The following is a 27,172-nucleotide window of genomic DNA, read 5'->3' on the forward strand; positions in this document are numbered from 1 at the left end:
GCTCCTGCCTCAGCCTCCTGAGTAGCTGGGACTACAGGCGCCCGCAACCTCGCCCAGCTAGTTTTTTGTATTTTTTAGTAGAGATGGGGTTTCACCGTGTTAGCCAGGATGGTCTCGATCTCCTGACCTCGTGATCTGCCCGTCTCGGCCTCCCAAAGTGCTGGGATTACAGGCATGAGCCACTGTGCCCAGCCCAATTACTTTTTTTTTTTAAACAAGGCCTGAAGGAGCAAACAACCAGTGATCTTTCTAAAATGCAAATCAAAACATACAATTAAGCAGACAGAAAAACCAAACCAAACAAAAACAAACAAATGCCAAAAGCCATTTCTCTGACTAAAATCTTTCAGTGGTTCCACCTGTTTTCCACTATGGCTACACCAAATTATATGCAGTTCCTAGAAAGGGTCAAGCTATTCTGTACCTTTGTGGTTTTGTACAGACTATCCTGTGAGCCTAAAACATTCTTCTTACAAGTCTTCACAAAGACTAATCCTAATCATCTTTCTACATTGGCCTTAAATGTAAACTGCATTAGCAGTTCCTCCGACATTTCAGTCTGATCTAGATACCCCTCTCACTGGCCAGTATGCAACACTGCCATCTCTGCATTTTAATGATCGACTACATTTTCTGTTTCCATCCTTAGCTGGAATCCTTGAAAACAGTCATCCCTCTCATCTCTCTGTCACCAGCACCCCCTTAACACACTGGTATAAAATATTTATTTAAAATGTAACAAAATAAATAGGGAAAGAGCTGGCCTAGGGAGGCCACTGTGTTCTGGCCAGGGCGAAAGAGCAAGACTCCGTCTCAAAAAGAAAAAAAAAACCTGACGCTCAGTGTGTGTGTTGTTGTTAGACGTATCCCTTGGTTGCCCCTTAGGCACCGCAAATTCCTAAATGTCCGAACCTAACTGATGTCTTATTCCTCTTCCAGGAAATCTCCTGTGATTACAGCCCCTATCCATGGCCTTATCTTTCCCATCATCCAGGTTCAGAATCAGTCTTCTGAATCCTTCATTTCCCAATCAGCCTCTAAGTCCTGCTGATTTTATCTCCTCAGTGTATTTTTTCTTTTTCTTTTTTTTTTGAGACAGAGTCTCACCCTGTCTGCTCAGACTGGAGTGCATTGGTGTGATCTCGGCTCAGTGCAACCTCTGCCTCCTGGGTTTAAGTGATTCACCTGCCTCAGCCCCCTGAGTAGCTGGGATTACAGGCGGGTGCCACCACTCCTGGCAAATTTTATTTTTTAGTAGAGATGGGGTTTCATTATGTTGGTCAGGCTGGTCTCAAACTCCTGACCTCAAGTGATTCGCCCGCCTCGGCCTCCCAAAGGGCTGGGATCACAGGCGTGAGTCACTGCGCCGGGTCTGCTCAGTGTATTTTTGAGTCCTCTGTCTTTCCTCAGTGAGCCCACTCCACTGTAGCTGTGGGACCTGCCCTGGCCTGGAGGGATAACAGATCTAGGATGTGGAACCTCTGGTGGTATGGACAGGGTGGTTTGGCGGGGACCCGTCACGGAGGTGGCCATGCATATCCTGCTGGTGAATAGCCACATATTCGCTAACCCTTAGGCTTCTTACCATCAGCTCTAGCTCTTGCATCCCTCTGGGTATGGCTGTTGGCTGGGCTCCCCGGGAGAGCAGTCCCTGGATCCATCAGCTGAGCCAGGGGGCCTTGCCCCGCAGCTCTAAGGCCAGCAGGAGGCATCTCACTGGAGTGGGGTCCCTGACAGACCTGGGTGGACCAGGGTGGACTTGGCTTTGGGCCAAGTAAGTCCATGCCTGGCCCCAAGGGCATGGGTGGCAGGCTATGGCTACAGCGAGTGCCCTCATCCAGTGGGGCCCCCCGATCTTGCTGGGCTTCTTGGATGGGTGAGAACTCCTGGGAGGAGTCCCCAACACTCACACGAAGTGGGGGCGAGCCAGAGCCTCCAGTTTTCTTCCGGCCCTTGGCCAGCTCGGCAAAGGAGGTGACCCTCCTGGGTGGGGAGCTAGGCCCGGCTATGGCTGCAGGGCCCTCACTTAAGCGCACTGGGCAACTCAACATGCGTTCCAGTGAGCCCAGGCGGACAGGAGGGCTGCGCTCCAGGCTGCGATCATAGCTGCGGGAGCGCTGACGTCCAGTGCTGAGGTTGGGGGGTGAAGTATTCGTGTATACTTGCCCCTCAAGCACAGTGGGGCCCACAGCAGCTGCTGCCTCGCTGGAGGAACTCACTGCTTCTTGTTCCTCTGGCTGGACTTCTGGCTTCTGGAATAGGTAATACTCAGAGGGCTGGCTGGGGCCTGGGTCTGGGCCAGGGCCTGGTGGGGGACTTATCTTGGTGTGTTCCTCAGAGCAGCTGGTGATGGAAGAGCCAGCAGGGCTTGGGGATGATTGGGAGGACAGGTCACAGGTGACAAGTTTATAGTAATTTTGTGTGGCCACAACAAGACGGGCCTGGCTTTGGAAGCAGGCTGTGAGGTCAGCCACTGCTGGGCATGGCTCACAGTGTGGGCGGTAGGAGTTGCAGTTGGCATCAAGCTCAGGAGATGAGGCATGAGGGCAACCATAGCCCCCTTCCCTTCCTCCACTTTCAGGGTGATGGGACTCATAAGACATCTTAGACTCAGCTGGGGAGGGCTGCAGATCCAGGTAGAAGGCGCCAGGGTCTGAGTGGCTGCAGAAGGAAGAGTCGCTGCAGGACTGTGGGGCAGAGTTGAGATTGGCACGGGGAGTGCCATGCATCTTGTTGTAGAGGGTGCTGAAGGTGACCAGCACACCATCTGAACTGTTGCAGGAAGAGTCGCTCACGTAGCCCATGGACTGGTCAGCTGCCTCGGACTGACTGGATGTGCTACTGCAGCGGCAGTGCTGGGCCCCTGAGCCAGAGCATCCAGGGTTCCTTGGGGATTCATCTGAACTAAGCTTCCATTCCTGGTCAAAGGAAAAGCCAGAGGTATCGCTGGCTCCACCCCCGCTGCCACTCCCACCAGGTCCCCCACACTCATCCAGCTCCATAGTGTCTGCTTCCAGCTCTGGCCGGCAGCAGTGGCTGGCGCTGCACTGCTGGGTATCCAAGGTCGTCACTGGCTCCTGTTCCTGCCCTTCCACCACTCCAGCCCGACTGCGTGTTGCCCCCCATGGCCTGCCCACTCTGGGGCCAGATGGTGGCAGCTGGAAAGAGGATAGATGAAAGGTGGGCTGGCCAGTGCCATGCAGGTGGAAGGACTGCTGGGTGGCACTGTCACCAATGCTGTCATCATACAGGTCACCAAGTCCTGGCTCACCCACACCCTCCTGCAGCAAGAAGGGGTTGTGTCGTTTGGGGGCTCCAGGGCCTCTTCCATCCCGACTCCTACTCTTGGTGCTGTCTATAGACCGTGCAGTTCCTCCTGGAGCAGAGTGCAGGCTGCTGAACAGCAGAGAGTCAGCTTGTCCTAGGTCTTGATCAGGCTGGGTGATGCCCAGCTCAGGTGGGCAGAAGGGATTAGGTCTTGTGCTCCCACTACCTCCACCTGCTCCTCCACAGCACTGCCTGTCTGGGACCTGGCAGTGCACCAGGGGGATGTGATGAACGATGAGGGTCTCTCCAGTCAGCTTTGGGGGACTATCCATTCTGGAAAGTTCGAATAAGGGCTTCAACAGCACCAGACACTGTCCCTGGAGCCCAGTGGGGCAGAACACATTTCATCAGGAGAGCTTGGCACCTGGAGAGAGAGGGAAAGAAAGGGAACCTAATGTCACCTCCCTGGAAGTCAGGGGCATGCCCTTCCCTACAGCATTTTCAGATGGAGAAGAGCCCAGGAAGAGAAAAGGCTTGAGTCAAGATGGAGCTTGACCACACAGCCCAATAGGTGGGTGGGGACCTAACCATGCTTGCTGCATTGCACAGGTGCAGCACCTGAGGTCCCCCTTAATTTTAAGGTCACCATGCATCAAATTATGGCAAAAGGCCAAGTCCTTCTAATGCCACATATGAAGGTTTGGGCAGTACTTTCCCCTTCTCTTTCAAGGACTATATCCTTGGCAGTAACCAATGACTAGTCCTTAGCACAAAAAAACTATGAATAATGACACAATTAAGAAAAAAACATCTAGGACGTCTAAGGCTTAGACACAGCTACAGCACACAAGTTTACAGACAAGAGGGAAAATCATGAATAATATGAACTCATAGCAATAAGCTGTAATTTTGCAAGAAGCATATTTTAAAATATACGGTATGATCTGACCAAGTGACTGTTATCTCTGATCCCCTTTCTCGTCCTATTAGCCCCAGAATATTTGTCCCTCTCTGATGACCGTGGGCTAAGTATCCTTACTATCCTCACTGCTGTACTAGAACTTCTTGAATGCAGAGACTGAGTTGGGCATTAGGGTGACTGCAAGTTATGACTGATGTCAACCTCTTCCTCCTCAATGGGGGTGGGGGGACCTAGTTTTATGTCTTTTGTATCATTCTAACACATCATAAGATAAACGTGAAAGGCATAATACACTCTTAACATGTGTCTAGCTCAGGATAGACATCCTGAAGTGCCCAAATGCTGCCCAGTTTTAGCTTAGAACCTTCACTAATGGGATCCACTGGAAAGTCTTCTCATCCCAGTTTTACCTCTTATAGGCTAAAGCAAAGTTCTCTCTTGTTCACGGTCTCCTGGTGCCAAGGACACAGAACCCATCCTGAGCTTCTCTGGTCTCTTGGCTGCACCATGGCAGTGTGGCCTGCTCAAGTTCTAGTCTGCTGTGTTTCCACGTTCAGGTTGCAACAGTCTTCATTCCCTTTGACTCCTCACATGTAATGTTCCAAATTCATTCATTTCCCTTCTTTTTTTATTCCTATTATTTCCTTTTCACTCACCCTGAGTCTAAATCCCCCATTGCCTTTCTCTTCATCATTTAACTGAATCCTTGACACCATCAATCTCTTAAAATTTAACTCATTTAGACCACAGGGTCCCAGCTCATCATGTGGAATGTGGTAAGGGCTGAGGCAAGTCACATATACTCAAGGACATGAACAATGCATAAAAAATATGGCTAAGTATATGTATGAGGGACAAGGTATTAATATAAAATTGTGTTAAATTTAAGCAGCAATTATTATTTACAATCTTGCTTCCTCCCCCCCTTTCTGAGAGGAAGGCAGGCTCCTCTGTTGAGCTTCCAAGCCTTTGTGTGTTCATTGGGCTAATGGGTAGAGATGTAGAAGGGCAGACATTAAGAGAGTCTGAGCTACAAGATTAAGGGTTATAGAAGAAAACATAGGAGTAAATCTTTGTTATCTTGGATTAGGTGATGGTTTCTTAGATATGACACCAAAGGCACAAGTGACAAACGAAAAAACATAAATTGGACTCGGTAAGAACCAAAACCTTTTGTGCTTCAAAGGATACCACCAAGAAAGTGAAAAGACAATCCATAAAATGGGAGAAAATATTTGCAACTCATATACCTGATAAAAGACTTCTAATCAGAATATATAAAGAACTCTTACAACTCAACAATAAAAAGACATTTGAAGCTGGGCACGGTGGCTCATGCCCGTAATCCTAACGCTTTGGGAGGAGGCGGGAGGATCACGAGGTCAGGAGATCGAGACTACCCTGGCTGACATGGTGAAATCCCGTCTTTACTAAAAATATAAAAATTAGCTGGGTGTGGTAGTGCATGCCTGTAATCCCAGCTACTTGGGAGGCTGAGGCAGGATAATCGCTTGAACCAGAGAGTCGGAGGTTGCAGTGAGCTGAGATCATGCCACAGCGCTCCAACCTGGCGAGGGAGTGAGACTCTGTCTCAAAAAGAAAAGAAGACATATGATCCAGTTTAAAACAGGGCAAACAGTATGAATAGGCATTTCTCTGAAGAAGACATACAAGTGGCTAACCAGCACATGAAAAGATGTTCAACATCATTAGTCATTAGAGTAATAAAAATTGCAACGAGATACTACTTCTCTCCATCTGGGATGGGTAAAATAAGAAATACAGACAATAACAACTAGCAAATGATGATGATACGAAGAAACGGGAACCCTGAAACATTGCCGGGGGTATTGTAAAATGGTGCAGTTACTTTGGAAAAGTCTGACAGTTTCTCAAAATGTTAAACATAGTGTCATGACATGACCCAGCAACTGCACTCCTGGGTATATACCCAAGAAAAATGAAAACATATGTTCACACTAAAGCTTGTACACAAATGTTCATAACAGCATTATTCACAGTAGCCAAAAATTTAGGCACAATCGAAGCCAGTCACAAAGGGCTTTTATGATGTATGATTCCATTTATATGAAATGTCCAGAATAGGCAAATCCATAGAAATAGAATGTCTTGAAATCAGGCCAAGCACAGTGGCTCATGCTTGTAATCCCAGCACTTTGGGAGGCTGAGGCGGGCGGATCACTTGAGGTCAAGAGTTCAAGACCAGCCTGGCCAACATGGTGAAACCCCATCTCTACTAAAAATGCAAAAATTAGCCGGGTGTTTGTCACCATTTTTGTAAATAAACATGTCTGTACGCATAGAAGAAAATCTGTAATGTGCAACAAACTGTTACTAGTGCCTATCTCTGTTGAGTGATTTGGATTTTTAATTTTATTCTTTTTGCTTCAGCTGTATTTTCTAATTTGTACATAATAAATACCCATTTTTTGCAATTTTTAAGCAATTTTAAAAATTTAAGCAAATTTTTTTTTTTTTGAGACAGGTTCTCACTCCCAGGCTGGAGTGCAGTGGTGCGATCATGGCTCACTGCAGCCTCACCGTAGCCTCAGCCTCCTGAGTAGCTAGGACCACAGGCGTGTGCCACCACACCTGGCTAATTTTTGTATTTTTTGTAGAGATATGGTTTCTCCATGTTGCCAAGGCTGGTCTCGAACTCTTGGGCTCAAGTGATCCACCTGCCTTGGCCTTCCAAAGTGCTAGGATTACAGGTGTGAGCCACCATGCCGGGCCTAAACAATTTTTTTTTCTTTGAGGGGGTTTCTCCTTTCATACATACTAGGTTTCCCCTGGAGTCCTGGCCATAATCTCGAAGCCTGGACTAAAAGGAGTATAGAGAACTTTCTTACGTACATAGCAGTAATTTTAGGGGTACTTATGGGTTGCAGCCATCACTGACCTTCAATGAGTACCTTTTTTTCCTTTTTAAAGCATTTTCAAGAGGCATTCACAAGTATCACATAAAAGAATGTATGATTCTGCCCACAAAACCATTACTAGGACATACATGCATTAATATGGAAAACCTGATGCACAGATACAGAATGCAGAAAGCTGACTCTAAATCAGAGACAAAGGACACATGAGCATGAGAGATGACGGAGCCCTTGGCTGGAGGGCACTAACAGTTGTAATGTGATGTTGACATATCTATCTCCCAGACTGGAGCACAGTTCCGAGGCTGGAGACTGCAATACAGTGAACTCTGTGCTTGAACACAGTAGGTGCCTGGTTATTTGTTGACTACTTCTCCCATTAAAAGAACCTGAGTTGTTAGTCTTTTTATGATTGAATTATAGGAGTTTTAACATTCTGGATACAAGTCCTCTGTCAAATAATATGCCTCATGAACATTTTCTCTCAGCCTGTGGCTTGTGTGTTTTCTTAACTGTTTTTTGATAGTTTTTAATTTATTAAATTTAAATTGATCAATTTATCAGTTTGTTTCTCTATGGTTAAATCTTTCTGTATCCTAAGAAATCTTTACCTGTCCTAAGATCATAAAGAAATGTACCTATGGTTTTCTTCTAAAAGCTGTATAGTTTTAGCTTTTACATTTAGGTTGTATTGAATCCTACTTTAACTGTCAAGCTCTTTCACTGATTGATTTCATTTTATTTTATACTTTTGTATCTCAGAGAAGATCTTATTCCTTTTTGATCTCCACACAACCAAGGGAAATGCCCAGCAATGGCTCCTCCATAGACGATTCCAATTCAGCCATCTAAGGGGAAGTTCTCCAGGCATCTCATGAGATTTTGTACTCATGCTTTGCCCACCCGGTTCACATTTACTTACAAGGCACTTTTTATGTATGTCATATCTTACTGATCCTTACATAAACTTACCAAAGGAGGCGGAGCCATCTTCATTTTCAAAAATAAGGAAATTTACACTCAGAAAAATGAAATGACTTGCTCAAGACCACTCAGTGAATAAATAACAGAATTAAGATGAGACTCAGGAATCCTAACTTTTGACCTTTTTTCTTGATCAGTTAAGAATATAATGAGTAGACCCAGCATGGGGGCTCACGCCTGTAATCCCAGCACTTTGGGAGGCCGAGGCAGACAGACCATGAGGTCAAGAGATTGAGAACATCCTGGCCAACATGGTGAAACCCCGTCTCTACTACAAATACAAAAATTAGCTGGGTATGGTGGCACGCTCCTGTAATCCCAGCTACTTGGGAGGCTGAGGCAGGAGAATCACTTGAACCCAAGAGGCGGAGTTTGCAGCGAGCTGAGATCGTGCCACTGCACTCCAGCCTGGGTGACAGAGCGAGACTCCGTCTTAAAAAAAAAGAAAAAAAGAGAGTAAACTGTACATATGACACCACAGAGAACATTTACTGAGAGTGTATCTCAGGCTCCTTTTCTGGGAGTGACTTTTTCTACATCAAGACAAGTGGCCCATCCCCTCTAATGAAGGTGAAGAGAAAACACTGAGTTGGAAGAGCTCATTTCAGACTTTTTCTGCCCTGACTAAATGGAGAGACATGGAAGATGCGGATGGGGAAGAAACAGAGGATCCAGAATAAGAAGAAAGTTCTATGAGAGCCTCTTTCCTGGCCCTTGTCCCAAATGGGTGTCTCTTGTCCTATTATAATACTATAAATGATCATTTATTCAACACTTATATGCCATTAATTTACATACATCATCTTTAAATGTACTGTAACATTTTTAAGTAGGCATAATCCTTCCCATTGTAAAGATGAGAAAACCAAAGCTTAGAGTGTATAAGTAGTTTGCCCATATTTACACATCTGAGATGGGATTCATTCCCAGGTCTGCCCAATTTGTAATTATTTCCACTACAATGGCCTTCCACAGAAAATGATTGGGGCCACACCCTCTTCCTAAAGTCCTTGCAATTACTCTGCTCCCAGAGCAGCTGTACCCTACCTGTCCTGGGTAGACCCACATTTCAGCCTCCATTTACGCAGGTTATGTCTATCTGCCTCTCTATTCTATGAACCTACAGTCCCTTTCATACTGTCCCCAGGCTCTGATCACACTTGTCAATCTCACCTCCTGCCCCAGTTCCCAGCCCTCATCTGCCTGCCCCATACATGGTCTCAAGTCTCATTTTTCCCTGCTCTGTGGTTCACATTCCTAGACACTTCCTGGGAACAAATACACTCCCATAACTACCCAGTGTATTCCTCAACTATATATTTGCACAACATGGCACTACTGTCTCCTATTATCCTATGTTTTTGAACCCTCTACCAAGGTAGTTATTAGAAGTGGGATTTTTTTTACAATTATTTTTTACAGACAGAGTCTAGCTTTGTTGCTTAGGCTACAGTGCAGTGATGCGATCATAGCTCACTGCACCTTGAACTCCTGGGCTCAAGTGATCCTCCCACCTCAGCCTCCTTAGTAGCTGGGACTACAGGTGCACACCACAATGCCTGGCTAATTTTTAAATTTTCTGTAGAGACAGGGTTTCACCATGTTGCCCAGGCTGGTCTCAACTCCTAGGCTCAAGTGATCCTCCCACCCCAGCCTCTCAAAGTGCTGGGATTACAGGTGTGGAAATGGGAATTTAAGGAACTCTTCCTACCTGCTCAGCAATGGAGCAACTCTGGGCAGGAAAACCCCAGAAAAAAGATTTCCTCTAGCTTTGGTCATCAATGTCTTTCTGCCAGTCATAGAACCCTTCCCTCTTTTTTGGCCTTCTGAATAAAGACGGGAAAGACAATGGTCTTCAATTGCTCTTCTCTAGCAATCTGACCTTGACTTGAGATCCTGATAAGATGCCTCTGTAGGACTGATAACCCTTTTCCTGACTGGTCCTCTCCTGGGTAGGATCAAAGGGAGAAGGGCGGGAGGGTAGATTTGGGAGTGTTAGCTTACGCTTAGGTCTCTTCTTGAAGGCTTATTGTAACAGGTCAGGTGCCCTAGGCATTACAATGACTGTCCCTACCCCTGCCACACACTGTGGGGCACCCTGTTTTCTTACTCCATCCTTACCTGGAGCCTGGTGGCTCCCATAGCACCAGAAGATATGGTATGTGTGTCTATGTGCATGTATAGCTATGTGCATGTATGTATGTATGTATGTGTGTGTGGACAGAAAGGCTTCCCAGCCCCTTCTCTTGAAAGCTGCATGGATCCCTGCATGTTCTCCATCATAAACTTACAGTAGCTATAGGGGTGTCTCCTCCCATTAAGCCTTTGTTTCTAGATCTGATTCCCTGACCCATACTAGAAGCTTCATTAGAAATGCCCAAAAAGGAAGGATGCGATCTGCTTCTTGACAAAATAGCATAAATGGCATTAGCCCAAGCCTTGGCTTTTCCCCATCTCTGCACCATAGCCCAAATGTATGCATGGATGAGCTCGTCTAATGCTGTGCTCCCCCACATTCCCTTTATCCCCCCAGCACCGTCCCCCTCTCCCTTTTGGAAAGACAAAGCCAACCCTCAGAAGCCAGGGCCCAAATGTGCTGATCAGTATCCTAGCATCTCTGCCCTGCCCCTCCCCCAGCTCCCTGAGCCATACCTTTGTCAGGAGCCTTGAGCTGGACCCCTGATGTGTCTGTCCCTTTTGCACTCCGACCAAGCTCTATCTCGACAGTTCCAGCTGAGACACTGTTCCACGGGACCACACAGGGGAACTGGACCGATTTCCTAAGATCTGATTTCTGCTAATACAATGGCATCGTTGCTAATGCAGGGAGGCTGCGCAATCCCAGCCCCAGTCTCCGTGCTGCTGCCGCGGCTGCTGGTGATGCGGTGACGTTGCTGCTAAGGGAAGGGGGAAGGGAAAGGAGCAGGCAGGCCCACAGCACAGCCACTCAGCCTCCCTCCCTTCCAGTCCCTGTGGGCCCTTTAGCCTAGGGAAGGGGGAGGGTAGAGAAAGGAGCCAGCCACAGAGGGCAGTCAGTGCTGGAAGATGGAGAACTCTCAAGACAGCAAAGGAAAAATGGGGAGAGTTGTGTCTAGCTCCTCTTTTGTCCTTAGGCGTCTCAGGGAAGATGTCTGGGCAGAGCCTTGGAGCTTCCTTCCTTCTTTAGGCTCCTCCTTTTATATCTTAACCAGAAACCTCTCCCTCCTCTTTTTGCCCATTGTGAAGGACTCTGTTTTCCAGCTTTTTCCTCTAACCAGGATTCCAGACTAGCCTCAGGGTGGGGCAGTCAGCCTGGGAGGGGATTCCTGAAGCCCAGAAGGGAGGCTGCAGGGACCAGTCACTATTCTGCTAGCAGTAACTTGAACTCAGTCCTGGTGGATGGCCCACGAGTCTTAGCACTGGCCTTCCTAGAGAGACAGGGTGCTAGGCAGGCTTCTGTACACTGGGGTGGTAAGTCTTAAGGACCTGGAGGCTGCAGGCCCTCTTCCTAACACGGTATTCAATTCAGTTCCCTGGGTCTTCAGAGGTCTACTCGCTGTGGCTGAAGTAGAACTGGCCCCTCTCACATACATCGGTTCTCAGTCAGTGCTCAGCTGGGTCCAGCTGGGTTTGTGTGGAGGCAGAATCCCTCTAGCTGGGCTGAGAGGCCAGGAAGCCTATCTTCCCAGGGAAAGGAAGGCAGGGGACAGTGGTCTCTCCTAGGCCAGAGAAAAATCTCAGTTCTGCTTGGAGACCTACAGAGTCCTCTGCTCCTTCCCTGCTCCACCCTCCTCAGGTTCTGGGCCAATTCTGTGGGAATAAGGAAAAAAGGAAGAAACTGCAGCTAGAGCCAGTTGTACAGGAAGTTGCGGTGAGGTCTCTGTCCACTTCGTGTCACTGCTCCCTGCTGCTACGCTTGAATACAGAGATAGTCTCAAGCAGGGGTTGGTCCCCAAACACTAGCCCTGCCTAGGGCTCCTCCCAAGGTGACTACTATCTGGACTCCACAGCCATGCCCTCGGATTTCAGGGCCTTAGAAAGAAGCCTTTGGAGAAACCACTGGCCAAGACCGTAACAGTTATCCCTCAGGATCCGGAAGAGATGTAACTTCTTTTCCTTTCTTGTTTCTCCTATTCCCTATGACACCCATGTGTCCACTGACACCATGTTCAGCTGAGTCAATTGTAGAGAGAACAAAAACACACAAAGACACAAAGATCCATCTCCAGCCTTGACTTGTTTGAGCAGCCATGGCCCCTTGATCCTATAAAGCAGGAAACAGTGAGGAAGGGAAGGAAGGAGGGAGACTGCTGTTCCTAGCCAGCCACTGAAAGGTGAGGAAATGGTGTCACTCTGCCTTCCTCTTGCCTAGCTGATACAGAACACAAAGCAGGGTTGGATAAGCATCTGTAGGTTAGGGCAAAGTTAATCTTCATGACCAAGCATTTGGAGTTCAAGCTTCTTACCATGAGAGCTCTGGGCCCAGGGTCTTTGACTCTGAAATTTCTGTGAGGCTAAGTCATGCATTGTGCTGGACAGCCAGTGTTTCCAGTTGCCTATGGAAGGTGGCAGCTCTCAGACCTCTAGTGCCTGGCTTAATTCACTACATCACAGACAACCTTGCCACTTACTTCCTAACCACTACTGCCAAAGATCTAGGGCTTTTGAGGAAAGATCAAATTATTTTCCAGCCAGAAACAAAACACAAATACTGTTACATTATAAACCTCAACCACCTCCTAACTAGTCTCCCCACTTGTAATTTACTTTTTAGTACTACCAGATTCATCTCCCTAAAGCACCACCTTTCTTCAACATGCCACTCCTCCTGGCCGTTTTAATGGTTTCTCATTACCCAGAGAATCAAGTTGAGCCTCCTCATTTTGGCTTTAGAGGTCATCCATCTCGGCTATCTACTCTTTTTTTTTTTTTTTTTTTTTTTGAGTTTTACTCTTGTCATCCAGGCTGGAGTGCAGTGGCATGATCTTGGCTCACTGCAACCTCCGTCTCCCGGGATCAAGTGATTCTCCTGTCTCAGCCTCCTGAGTAGCTGGGATTACAGGCACCCACCACCATGACCCGGCTAAGGTTTATATTTTTAGAAGAGATGGGGTTTTGCCATGTTGGCCAGGCTGGTTTTGAACTCCTGACCTCAGGTGATCCACGTGCCTCGGCCTCCCAAAGTACTAGGATTACAGGTGTGAGCCACCGTGCCCACCCTCGGCTGTCTACTCCACTCAACCTTGGTTTCCCATCATGCAATCCCTGAAACATGTTTCAGAAGATCATTTCCACTCTGCTGCATTTGTTCATTCAGACTCTCCTTCCTGTTACACTTGGCCCTGTTCAAAATTATCCAAACCTACCAGGCCCAGAGCAACTCCTCCATCAAGTCTCCTCTGACTACCCCAGAGCCAGAAATAATCTGTCCTCTGAACCAGTGGTTGCAGGTGGTTGATTTTACAGACAAGAAAACAACTTCCACAAAAAACAGGGGGATCAATATTGGATTGCCAACTTCTTTTTTTTTTTTCTTTGAGACGGAGTCTCGCTCTGTCGCCCAGGCTGGAGTGCAGTGGCCGGATCTCAGCTCACTGCAAGGCCAACTTCTTATATTGTCAAGTAGCATCATTACAAAACTTTACATCAATGATCATAACTTTATAAGAAAGAGCATACTGTACTTTTCTCATTGCATTGCATATTAATGGCGAACTTCATCAGCAACTAGAATCAGTCCCTGAGAAGTTTTGATTAAGTAAATCATGTCATTTAACATGGTTATTGTTCTTTTTTGCCTATCTGCCTTAACATCTCTTCTAGACTGCAAAGTCGGGGTTATAGTCATCTGTGCATCTCCATTATCCAGTATATAAGACAATATCATTTTTATTTTGTGTTTCCCATAAAACCTAGCATAGTGCTTGGCATTCAGAAGGTGTCTTATGCTTGGCATATGGAAGTCTTGTTGAACAAGAATAATCTAAAAAGAGATGCTCCTTGTGTGTAAATCAGAATAAGTGGTGGGTAGACTTGACTAAATAAGCTTGGAAGAGAAGACTGTTTTTCATGTGGGGAAAAAAAAAATCTGTTAAAAAGAAGCTTAGGCGGCCGGGCACGGTGGCTCACGCCTGTAATCCCAGCACTTTGGGAGGCCGAAGTGGGCCGATCACCTGAGGTCAGGAGTTCAAGACCAGCCTGGCCAACATGGTGAAACCTTATCTCTACTAAAAATACAAAAATTAGCTGGGTGTGGTGGTGGGCATCTGTAACCCCAGCTATTCGGGAGGCTGAGGCAGGAGAATCACTTGAACCCAGGAGGCGGAGGTTGCAGTGAGCCGAGATTGCACCACTGCACCTCAGCCTGGACAACAAGGGCGAGACTCCATATCTAAAAAAAAGAAGCTTAGGCAACAAAGAAGTAATTCTTTGTAACCTAGAGTTAGGCAACGCATTCTTAGACATGATATAAAATATATAAGTGACAAAAGAAAAAAACAGAAAAACTTTGACTTCCTGCTGGCAAAATGAGAAAATAGAAAAATAAATAAACTAGACTTCATAAAAATTTAAAACTTTTGTTCTTCAAAGGACACAATCAAGAGAGTCAAGGCCGGGCGCGGTGGCTCAAGCCTGTAATCCCAGCACTTTGGGAGGCCGAGACGGGCGGATCATGAGGTCAGGAGATCGAGACCATCCTGGCTAACACGGTGAAACCCCGTCTCTACTAAAAATTACAAAAAACTAGCCAGGCGAGGTGGCGGGCGCCTGTAGTCCCAGCTACTCAGGAGGCTGAGGCAGGAGAATGGCCTAAACCCGGGAGGCGGAGCTTGCAGTGAGCTGAGATCCGGCCACTGCCCTCCAGCCAGGGCGACACAGCTAGACTCTGTCTCAAAAAAAAAAAAAAAAAGAGTCAAAAGACAACCCACAGAATGTGAGAAAATTTGCAGATCATATATCTGATAAGGGACTTCTGTCCAGAATATAATTCAAAACACTTACAACTCAGTTGTAAAAAGACAAATAATCAAATTTTTAAATCGGCAAAGGGGGCCGGGCATGGTGGCTCACACCTGTAATCCCAGAGCTTTGGGAGGCCAAGGCAGGCAGATCACTTGAGGTCAGGAGTTCGAGACCAGCTTGGCCAACATTGTGAAACCCGTAAAAATTAGCTGGGTGTGATGGTGCATACCTGTAATCCCAGCTACTTGGGAGGCTAAGGCACAAGAGGTGCTTGAACCTGGGAGGCAGAGGTTGCAGTGAGCTAAGATTGCACTCCTGCACTCCAGCCTGGGTGACAGAGTGAGAACCTGTCTCAAAAAAATAAATAAGTAAATAAATAAAAATGGGCAAAGGATTTGTGTGTGTGTATGTGTGTGTATTATTTGTAGAGATGGGGGTCTCACTATGTTGCCCAGACTGGTCCAAAACTCCTGAGCTCAAGTGATCCTCCTGCTTCGGCCTCCCAAAGTACTGGGATTACAGGCATGAGCCACCATGCCTGGCTGGGCAAAGGATTTGAATAAACATTTCCCCGAAGAAGACACACAAATGGTCAACAAGTACTTATATAAACAAATGCTTAACATCATTAATCATTAGGCAGTACAAATCAAAACTAAAGTGAGATACTACTTGACCCCACTAGAATGGCTAAAATAAAAAAAGGCAAGCAGTCACACATGTTGACAATGATGTGTAGAAATTGAACTCTCACACATTGCTGAGGGCACTGTAAAATGGCGCAACCACTTTGGAAAAACAGTTCTGGCAGTTTCTCAAAAAGTTAAAGAGTTACCATATGACCCCAGCAATTCTGCTTCTAGGTGTATACCTACAAGAAACAAAAAACATCCACACAGAAGCTTGTATATGAGTATTCCTAGTAGTAGTATTCGTAATAGTCAAAAACTAGGAGCAAAGCAACCAAAATGTTCATCAACAGAAGGGATAAATAAAAGGTGGTACACACAATGAATTAATTCAGCAATAAAAGGGAATGAAGTCCTGATAAGTGCTCCAACATGGATGAACCTTGAAAACATGCTCGGTGAAAGAAGAAACACAGAAAGTCACATATTGTTTCATTCCATTTACATGATATGTCCAGACAAGGCAAATCTATAGAGACGAAAAGTAGATCAGTGGCTGCCAGAGGCTGGAGAGGCAGAGAGATGGGGAGTGCCTGCTAATGGGTGTGGGGTTTCTTTTGGGAATGATGAAATGTTCCAAAATTAGACTACAGTCATAGTTGCACAACTCTGTGAATATACTAAAACAATTGAATTGTATACTTTAAATGGTGAAATGTAGATATGTCAATTATATTTCAATAAAGCTGTTAAAAACAGTGGCAGCTGCTGTAGGAGCTTGAGTGGTATTGCTCAGATCCACAGAGGCCAAAGTCTTTGAGAACCCCATAACGGGGTATGGGTAAGAGGTGGAATGTCAGGGTACCAGAAAGCAGAGGATATCACTGCACGTCAATCCAAGGACATCAGAGTCAGAGAGTCCTCTCTTTCTTTTTTCAACACCAAATTCTTTTTTTTTTTTTTTTTTTTTGAGTCTCGCTCTGTCACCCAGGCTGGAGTGCAGTGGCGTGATCTCGGCTCACTGCAACCTCCGCCTCCTGGGTTCAAGCGATTCTCGTGCCTCAGCCTCTTGAGTAGCTGGAATTATAGGCATGCGCCACTATGCTTGGCTATTTTTTGTATTTTTTAGTAGAGACGGGGTTTCGCCATGTTGCCCAGGCTGGTCTCGAACTCCTGAGCTTAAGCAATCTGCTTGCCTAGGCTTCCCAAAGTGCTAGGATTACAGGTGTGAGCCACCACACCCAGCCTTGACACCAAAATTCCTTAACAAATGGACTCTTAAAATTCTCTCTCTACTCTCTCTTTCATCGTTTCTTAACCACCAGAAATCTTTTTTCTTACAACATTTGAGCTGTGTTATAATTTTTAACTTATAATATTGGAATCATCTGACACTATCAGCAGTCATCCTTTCCTATTCAACTCCTCTTTCCCTTTGGCTTTTCTTTTTTTTTGAGACATTTAAGACAGTTTCGCTCTGTCACCCAGGCTGGAGTGCAGTGGCTGACCCTGGTTCACTGTAACCTCCACTTCCCAGGTTAAAGTGATTCTCGTTCCTCAGCCTCCCAAGTAGCTGGCATTACAGGTGCATACCACCACAGCCAGCTATATTTTTGTGGTTTTGGTAGAGACAGGGTTTCTTATAACATTTAAACATTATCCTTCGTGAATGAGATATCTGAGATTATAGGCACATGCCATCATGCCGGCCCCTTTTGGCTTCTGTAAACCAATCCTCCTAGTTCTGCTTCTTAGATAATTCCTTCTTCGTTGTTTAATAAAACAATACCGGGCCCATATTTAAATGCAAATATACAGCAAGGTTCAGATCTGAAGTCTTTTCAATCTGAACAGTCTTTAGTATTTCCCATTATCTTTGCTGTTGATTTCCAAATCTTATATTCTTCCTGAACTTCCAGAATCAAATCTCCAATAGCCTATCAGATACTTACTATTACCTCAAATTCAACACATCTAAAACCAAATCAATTTTTAAAATTTCAAATTAGGTCTCTTTGGACTGCCTGTACTTGAAAATAAAAGAGTCATCTGGACTCTCTTTACATTCAGACAATTACCAAGTGATGCTGAGTCTTCCTTCCAATATTTCGGGCATTGACTTAATAATTTCTTTCTTTCTTTCTTTTTTTTTTTTTTTTGAGACAGAGTCTTGCTCTGTTGCCCAGGCTAGAGCGCAGTGGCACGATCTCGGCTCACTGCAAGCTCCTTCTTCTGGGTTCACACCATTCTCCTGCCTCAGCCTCCTGAGTAGCTGGGACTACAGGCGCCCGCCACCACACCTGGCTAATTTTTTTGTATTTTAGTAGAGACGGGGTTTCACTGTGTTAGCCAGGATGGTCTTGATCGCCTGACCTCATGATCCACCCGCCTTGGCCTCCCAAAATGCTGGGATTACAGGCATGAGCCACCATGCCCAGCCCAATAATTTCTTGTTTTTACTATGTTTCCACTACTATGCTAAACACTTACTTACATTATCTCATTTAATCCATATAACCACTCTCTAAGCTAGGTGTTATTATTCTTCATGAATGAGAAATCTGAGGCTCAGGGATATTAAATAATCTTCCCAATGTAACTCAGTCAGTAAATGTCTAAGCTGGGACTCAGATAAAGACCTGTATGATTCCAGAGTCAGTATTCTTAACCACTTCCTCTATTGCCTCTCCAGTTCATATCCCCACTCTATCCTCCAAATTCAGGCCTGTATTACCTCTCCTCTGAGTTATATAGTCTTCTAACTTAGTTTTCTTACCTTCATTGTCTCTTGGTTCCCAGCTATCACATATACAGACACAAGAGTAATCTCCTCAACTTCCTTCAACAAGTCACTCTACTACTAAAATATCTTCAGTGGCTCCCTACTGTCTACAGGATAAATCCAAATTCTTTTTTTTTTTTTTTGGAGACCGAGTCTTGCTCTGTCGCCCAGGCTAGAGTGCAGTGGTGCAATCTCAGCTCACTGCAAGCTCCGCCTCCCAGGTTCATGCCATTCTCCTGCCTCAGCCTCCAGAGTAGCTGGGACTACAGGCGCCCAACACCACCCTTGGCTAATTTTTTTGTATTTTTTAGTGGAGACGGGGTTTCACCGTGTTAGCCGGGATGGTCTAGATCTCCTGACCTTGTGATCCATCTGCCTCAGCCTCCCAAAGTGCTGGGATTACAGGCGTGAGCCACTGTGCCCAGCCCCAAATTCTTTAATGTGGCGTTCAAAGTTCCTTTCTACCGGCCAGGCGCAGTGGCTCACACCTGTAATCCCAGCACTTTGGGAGGCTAAGGCACACAGATCACTTGAGGTCAGGAGTTCGAGACCAGCCTGGCCAACATGGTGAAACCCTGTCTCTACAAAACACAAAAATTAGCCAGGTGTGGTGGTGTGTGCGTGTAATCCCAGCTGCTTGGAAGGCTGAGGCAGGAGAATTGCCATGAACCCAGGAGGCGGAGGTTGCAGCGAGCAGAGATTGTGCCACTGTACTCCAGCCTGGGTGACAGAGTGAGACTCAGTCTCAGAAAAAAACAAAAATAAAAAACAACCAAAAACCCCAAAAGTTCCTTTCTACCTATCCAACCACATTCCCGTCACATGCCGAATATACCCTGAGTTTTGGCTTACTCACTGGGAAGGTATCTGGAATGTTCTCCCCATTCCCTCCCACCCTTCATTTTAAGGATGTGGCTCAAATTCTACCATATCTGAAAGCACTTTTCTTTCTCATGGAAATCATTCTCCTAAACTTCTTCAATACCAATTATATGTACAACTCATTTGGTATCAAGACTTGGCCATTTTATTATCTCTTAATGACAGTACACTTCTAGATGGTGGAACTGTGTGTTATACATTGATACGTAATTCTGAGCAAAGGGCCTTGGTACATAGTGGAGGACCAATGATGTCTGATAAAGCTACTGAATGGCTGGCCGGGTGGGGTGGCTCACACCTGTAATCCCAGCATTTTGGGAGGCTGAGGTGGGCGGATTGCTTGAGCTTATGAGTCAAGACCAGCCTGGGCAACGTGGTGAAACCCCATCTCTATAAAAAATACAAAAATCAGCTGGGTTTGCTGGTATGCACCTGTAGTCCTAGCTACTTGGGAGACTGAGGTGGGAGGAAGGCTTGAGCTCGGGAGGTAGAAGTTGCGGTGAGTGGAGATTGTGCCACTGCCCTCAAGCCTGGACAACAGAACAAGGCCCAGTCTCAAAAACAAACAAAAACAAAGCTACTGAATGGATGGCAAGCACAGCAGGTGAAATGGAGCCCAGCTGGCTTTGAGAAGGTCAGCCTCTTCTGAGAATGGCATATTTGATGAAGAAGAAGAAGGTAAGGAAGAAGAAAAACTGAAAGCCAAGCCATAGTAAAGTGCTTAGTAAATAAATATTTAATGCCGAGATCTTAAACCCTTCATTACACTCCATGCTCATTCTGAGAATGGAAACATCACTGAGCAGCTATGTCTTCAGTCAGTACATTCCCTCCCATTTATATCCACAGTCATGACCCTGGAGCAAAGGCTGTAAAGGTTGCAAAGTGCCAGCCTGACTATCACATCTAGTGTGTCAATAGGTTTATGTGGCTTCCACAGTAAAAATGCCATCATAAACATTAGCAAAGGCTGCAAAGTGACAGCCTGACTGTCACATCTAGTATGTCAATAGGTTTTATGTGCTTTGTATAGTAAAAATGCCACCATAAACATTTTGGAGATTTCTAGAAAAAAGTCTAGATTTCCATCTTGTCTTGCTTGAAAAAAAAAAAAAGGACTGGCTATACTAAGCCCTCATTCCTACATGATAACAATCAGCTGGAGCTGAGAAGTGGCTCCCCTCAATAGATGAGCATGTGACCTTCAGTTTGCCACGTTCCCACCACTCCTCATGGCAGCTGGTTCATTTTACTTATTTGCATTATTTGTCTGGCTCCTATAAGGCATCTGAGTTTGCAACTCTTGCCCCAGAATAACAGTTATCCATTTTCTTTATATCTCTACCCTCCTCGATTTGCCTCATATTTCCCCAATGATGTTCACTGCAATATTAGCTGCAACAGAGAAAAATTGAGAATATTCTAAGTATCCAATGAAAAAATGGCTAGTGAGCTACCCATGTAATGGAATATAATAGAACCATTAAAATTGTGTATACAAGGTATACACAATGGTATCGAAAAAGCCTTTTAAGCTAATTTATTTATTTTTTTTCTTTTTTAAACTTAAAAAAAAAATTTTTTTTTAAATTTATGTTTTTAGAGATGGGGGGTCTCATTATGTCAGCCAGGTCTGTCTCGAATTCCTGGCCTCAAGTGAGCCTCCCATTTTGGTCTTCTCAACTGCTGGGATTACAGGTATGAGCCACCATGCCCGGCCCTTTTAAGCTAATTTAAAAAGTAAAATATCAGTGCTTTGAGAGACTGAGGAGGGAAGACTGCTTGAGCCTAGACGTTCAAGACCAGCCTGGGCAATAAAGCGAGACACTGTCAACACAAAAATTTAAAAATTGGCTGGATGTGGTGGCACATGCCTATGGTCCTAGCTACTTGGGAGGCTAAGGTAGGAGGCTGACTTGAACCCAAGAGTTTTGGGCTCCAGTGAGCTATGATAGTATCATTGCACTCCAGCCTGGGTGACAGAGCAAGACTCCATCTCAAAAAAAAAGGATACCAAATCACATAAAGAGAATTCTGCTTCCCACATTATGGTAATCAAGACATTACAGGGCCCCTTTCACTGCAAAATATGTGAAATATGAGATCCTATATAATATATATATATATGTATTTTTTAAGGGAATAGGGTCTCACTCTGTCACCCAGGCTGGAGTGCAGTGGCCCAATCATAGCCCGCTGCAACCTTGAGCTGGGCTCAAGCAATTCTCCTGCCTCAGCTCCCACAAGTAGGTGGGACTACAAGCATGTGCCACCATGCCTGGCTAATGTTCAAATTTTTTGTAGAGATGGCATCTTGCTATGTTGCCCAGGCTGATCTTGAACTTCCAGCCTCAAGGAATCCTCCTGCCTCAGCCTTCCAAAGCGCTGGGATTATAGGCATGAGCCACAGTGCCTGGGCAATATATACTTTTAAAAGCATTTCAGGTCTCTCAGTATATAGGAGACATCTCTGTGACTACCCAGTTCCCCAAAAAGAGAAAAATTCATGAGCTATGCAGTAAGCAATGGGGAGGACCAGGGTTCCCTGTGGGCCAATTCCCAGAGCATCACTGCAGCCAAGATGATAAGACTTGCGCCACTGGAAGACTTAGCCCCCTCAAGGGTGAGGGGGCTAAACCTGAGAGTTCTGCATTAAGCAGAAACAGGGAAGCCTGAAGGAAGTTCATCATGATCCACGGTAGGTGGTGTTCCACAGCTTTTGGTAGAAGCAGATATGAATTTTCTCTGGGGGAAAATATTTCCCAACCTAAGTCAACAGAATTCTCAAAATTAAAGAGCAACAAAAATTAGAATTAATGATCACAAAGATGCCATGAGCACATAACAGAGAAAACAATAAATAATATATTTAGATTGCAAGAACTTCAGATACCAAAAATGTCAGTTACAGAATATAAATCAGCTATGTGTGAAATGTTTTAAAAGATAAATCTCAAAGGTAAGTGAGTGGCAATGAATTATTAGAAATAACCAGGCAGATCTGAAAAAGAATGAAATATGTTTAGAAGTTAGAAAAACAATTATTAAAATAAAAACTCAGCCAGGTACAGTGACTTATACCTGTGATCCCAGCACTTTGGGAGGCTGAGGCAGGAGGATCACTTGAGGCCAGGAATTTGGTAAGAGCCTGGGCACCATAGCAAGACTCTGTCACTAGATACATACACATGTACATACATATGCAAGCAAGCAAGCAGAGTGTGGTGGTGTACACCTGTAGTCCCAGCTACTTAGAAGGCTGTAGTTAGAAGACTGCTTGAGCCTGGGAGATTGAGGCTAAAGTGAGCCCTGAAAGTACCACTGCACTCCAGCCTGGGTGACACAGCGAGACCTTGTCTCAAAAAAGAAAAAAACAAAACAAAACAAAATGAAAGGACAAATTTAACACCAGAAAAGACGAAGTTGAAGTGAGAATTAGTGAACTGGAAGATCAATCTGAAGAAATCACATAGAACACAGCACGAAAAAACAGAGAACAGAAAAGTGAATGAGAAGTTAAGAGATAAGACAGAATAAAAATGTTTAATATACTTAGAATCTTTGGTAGAGAATCAAGGAGAGGTAATATTTGAAGAGATAATGACAGATAATATTTCAGAAGTTATTAGAAAACATGAATCCATGAATTCAGGAAGTAAAACTATCTCAGGATAAAGAATATCAGTAACAAGTATCTAAACTGTACATCAGTAAAAATTTTTTGTGTGGCTTTTATTTTGTTTTGAGACAGGGTCTCTCTTTCTTTTGCCCGGGCTGCAGTGGCACCATCCTAGCTTACTGCAACCTTGAACTCCTGGGCTTAAGTGATCTTCCTGCCTCAGCCCCCCAAAGCTCTGGAATTACAGGCATGAGCCACTGTACTCCGCCAAGTAAAATCTGAATGCAATAAATTTAACAGTTACAAAATGCGGTAATATCTGTTTGAGTGTTGTATGATCCTAGGCCTGTTATCTTGCCTTTCCCTGCCCCCATTTCCTGTAGAATGGTGATAAAAATACCACCAACTACATTAAGTGAATTAATATTATCAAGCACTTAAATTGTGCCTGACATATAGTAAATACCCAGTAAGTATAATACTATTATTAAGTGATAAGATGTTGGTTAATATCCAAAACCCCCACAAAGGAGATTACACAACTGTGACCAAAATAGGTCGGTAACCTTAGAGAAACATGAAAAGACTGGATATGGATACCTTTCCCCACTCCTCAATCCCAGAATCCTCCAGAAGTCAGTAGTGATCTGGGCAGCTTTCCTAAGCAATAGAGAGATCCAGGAGTGCTCAAAATAAAGCAGGCATGAATATAAACATTGGTTACTGAGTCTTCCTGTGCCTGGACCAGGCTACTTTATGGGGAGTTGAAGGCTAGGGGGAAACATGCCCCCTACTATAGATCTGAACAGTGGTCTATTCAAAACAGTACGTGAAAATGCTCTGTCAACTGACCATTTTATAGAAATATAAAGCACTGTTATTACTCCAAAAAATGCTAGGAACTCACTCTGCATGGCCACCACCCAAGTAGCTGGGACTACAGGCACGTGCCATCACACCCAGCTAATTTTTGTATTTCTTTTCTTTTTTTTGGTAGATAAGGTTTCATCATGTTGACCAGGCTAGTCTCAAACTCCCGAGCTCAAGCAATTTGCCCACCTAGACCTCCCAAAGTGCTGGGGTTACAGGCAGAAGCCACCACACCTGGCCTAAAAAATATGTTCAAAAGCTGGCTGAGGCTTGCTGAAGTGCAGTGATGCGATCTCAGCTCACTGCAACCTCCACCTCCCGGGTTCAAGCAATTCTCCTGCCTTAGCCGCCCCAGTAGCTGCGACTGCATGAGTGCACCACCACGCCAGGCTGATTTTGGTATTTTTAGTAGAGACGGGGTTTTGCCGTGTAGGCCAGGCTGGTCTTGAACTTCTGGCCTCAGGTGATCCGCCTGCCTCGGCCTCCCAAAGTGCTGGGATTACAGGCATGAGCCACCATGCTCGACCAAAAATTCTTTTTCAAGGAAAAAAAAAAAATTGGGATGTTGGTTAAAGTTTGTGGAAGAAGTAATTAGACTCCCAGTCCCCACCAACAACCCCATACTGTCAGGAGACCACTGGTCTCCTGCTCTTCAAGATTACTGGAGATTTATTTCTGGAGAAACTTGAGTGGAACTGCATTCGACTCAGGAAAACAAGGCATGGAAGAAAGCAGGATGAGGGGCCAATCTGAAAACTGGGGGGTTAAGTGAAAATCTCCAAAGAATTGCTAGACTTCTTTCTTCTGTTTCAGGATAATACCAACAGCCAGACTTATTTATCCCACTCTAACCCTGGTAGATTATTCCTCTGCAGAAACTGACCTACCTCAGAGAAAAGAATGTCAAATTCTCTGGGGGTTTCCCCACACAAAAAAAGGCCAGCCTGTTGCACCTGCCCACCAGACAAGTTTGCCAGTTGATATATCTTTCCACTCTCACAGAACCTCTAGTGTTTTTAAATGGCTCATTTTTAAATCAGTAGCCAAGGGATTACCAGACTTTTGAGGACAGCCTCCAACAGAAAACAAAGAGTACAACAAAAACATAAAATAGGAGTCTAGGAGAAACACAACGCAGAACAAAACAAGACAAAACCCAACACATGAGGTCATTTTGTCACTTTATTGATGATGCTACTTTTGAATTAGCCCTTCGTTAAGATAGTATCTGTCAGGTTTCTAAATTGTAAAGTGATTTTCTCATCTAATTAATAAGCAATCTATGGAGAGATTACTCTTAGATTAGGTAAATAACCTGTTCCCCATCAAACTTTCATCCAATCATTTTAGCATCCATTGATGAGTTTCATCTGAATCAGATATTTACTATGATGGTTGAAAAATGACAGGTTTGTTTTTTTTGTTTTGTTTTTTTGAGGCAGAGGCACACCCTGTTGCCCAGGCTGGAGTGCAGTGGTGCAATCTTGGCTCACTGCAACCTCCGTCTCCCACAGCCTTCTGAGTAGCTGGGATTACAGGCATGTGCCCCACGCCTAGCTAATTTTTTGTATTTTTAGCAGAGACAGGGTTTCACCATGTTGGCCAGGCTGGTCTCAAACTTCTGGCCTCAAGTGATCCACCCACCTCAGCCTCCCAAAGGGCTGGGATTACAGGCATGAGCCACTGTGCCTGGCCAAAAAATGACAATTTTCTATTATTCCTTCTACATTTATTAATTGGCATTCTAACATAAAAAAGATTTCCCGGCTGGGCTCGGAGGCTCACGCCTGTAATCCCAGCACTTTGTGAGGCCGAGGTGGGCGGATCACGAGGTCAGGAGATCGAGACCATCCTGGCTAACACGGTGAAACCCTATCTCTACTAAACATACAAAAAATTAGCCCGGCGAGGTGGCGGGCGCCTGTGGTCCCAGCTACCTGGGAGGCTGAGGCAGGAGAATGGCGTGAACCCAGGAGGCGGAGCTTGCAGTGAGCTGAGATTGCGTCACTGCACTCCAGCCTGGGTGAGAGCGAGACTCCATCTCAAAAAAAAAAAAAAAAGATTTCCCTTTTCCTTCCTTTCTTAATTTATTGATTTAGTATAAATATGGACTTCTGGATTTTAAAAAAGTCAGTGGGTTATAATTCATTACTGATTTTGACGTTCAGACTGCCCCAGATTTGGCACTATTTGGCTTAATCTTTTATTTAATTTTTTTTTTTTTTGAGATGGAGTCTCCCTCTGTTGCCCAGGCTGGAATGCAGTGGCCCTATCTCGGCTCACTGCAACCTCCACTTCCCGGGCTCAAGCCTTTCTTCCACCTCAGCCTCCTGAGTAGCTGGGAATACAGGCACACACCAACACGCCTGGCTAATTTTTGTATTTTTTGTAGAGACAAGGTTTCACCATGTTGCCCAGGCTGGTCTCAAACTCCTGGGCTCAAGGATCCAGCCACCTCAGCCTCCCAAAGTGCTGGGATTTTAAGCATGAGCCACCACGCCCAGCCACTATTTGGCTTTTTTTTTTTTTTTTCATTGTGAAGACCTTTATTGCTGTGTATGAATTTTTAAAAGCTAACTACTTATTTTGGAATAATTTAGATTTATAAAAAGTTGAAAAGATAGTTCAGAGTTCCTGTACGTCCTTCAACCATTTCCCCTAATGTTACCATCTTACATAATCAAGGCACCTTTGTTAAAGCAATTAACATTGAGAACATTACAATTAACTGAACTTACAGACTTTATTTGAATGTGGCTGGTTTTTTCATGTATGTCCTGTTATTTAGCTTTATAAAAAACAAAACATTATAATTTTATAAAACATATAAGCTAATTGAAAACAAAGTCACCCTCACAAAAGATATGCAGATGTATACTGCAGGCTGCAGATAAACAGTTCAGGCCAGGCGCGGTGGCTCACGCCTGTAATCCCAGCACTTTGGGAGGCTGAGGCGGGCGGATCACGAGGTCAGGAGATCGAGACCATCCTGGCTAACACGGTGAAACCCCATCTCTACTAAAAATACAAAAAATTAGCTGGGCGTGGTGGCGGGCGCCTGTAGTCCCAGCTGCTCAGGAGGCTGAGGCAGGAGAATGGCGTAAACCTGGGAGGCGGAGCTTGCAGTGAGCTGAGATCGCGCCACCACACTCCAGCCTGGGCGACAAAGCAAGACTCCGTCTCAAAAAAAAAAAAAAAACAAAAAAAAAAACCAGTTTAGATGCTGTTAATAAGTATAGCTTAGCAGAGAAAAGTTTTGCATTTCCCACAATCAAGACAGTGAGTAGTTTTGGGAACTGTCCAAGAAGGTAATTTTTAGCAAAAGTAAGCAGTACTAAACAACAGACAGGACTGTATGATTTTAGTACACTTTTGTGG

The 27,172-nt window shown here is 45.0% G+C and overlaps 1 protein-coding gene across 5 annotated transcripts in view; it reads right to left on the bottom strand.

Moving 5' to 3' along the window:
- Positions 1 to 27,172, bottom strand: part of RUSC2 (RUN and SH3 domain containing 2) — a 71,228-nt gene that overhangs the window by 11,674 nt on the left and 32,382 nt on the right. Inside the window, exons 1-2 of one of the 5 annotated variants that reach the window (XM_025360166.1) lie at positions 10,723 to 11,204; positions 1,586 to 3,691 (exon numbers count right to left, since the gene is read on the bottom strand). The exons of 1 other annotated variant lie outside the window; for it this stretch is intronic. In XM_025360166.1, the coding sequence (XP_025215951.1) occupies positions 1,586 to 3,599 (2,014 nt within the window). In that variant the 5' untranslated portion in view covers positions 3,600 to 3,691; positions 10,723 to 11,204. Of the gene's footprint in view, positions 1 to 1,585; positions 3,844 to 10,722; positions 11,205 to 27,172 lie in introns of those variants that run through there. 3 more of the 5 variants (XM_025360169.1, XM_025360167.1, XM_025360168.1) reach the window with 3 other exon arrangements.

This window comes from Theropithecus gelada, chromosome 15, assembly GCF_003255815.1.
Source record: "Theropithecus gelada isolate Dixy chromosome 15, Tgel_1.0, whole genome shotgun sequence".
Lineage (NCBI taxonomy): Eukaryota > Metazoa > Chordata > Mammalia > Primates > Cercopithecidae > Theropithecus > Theropithecus gelada.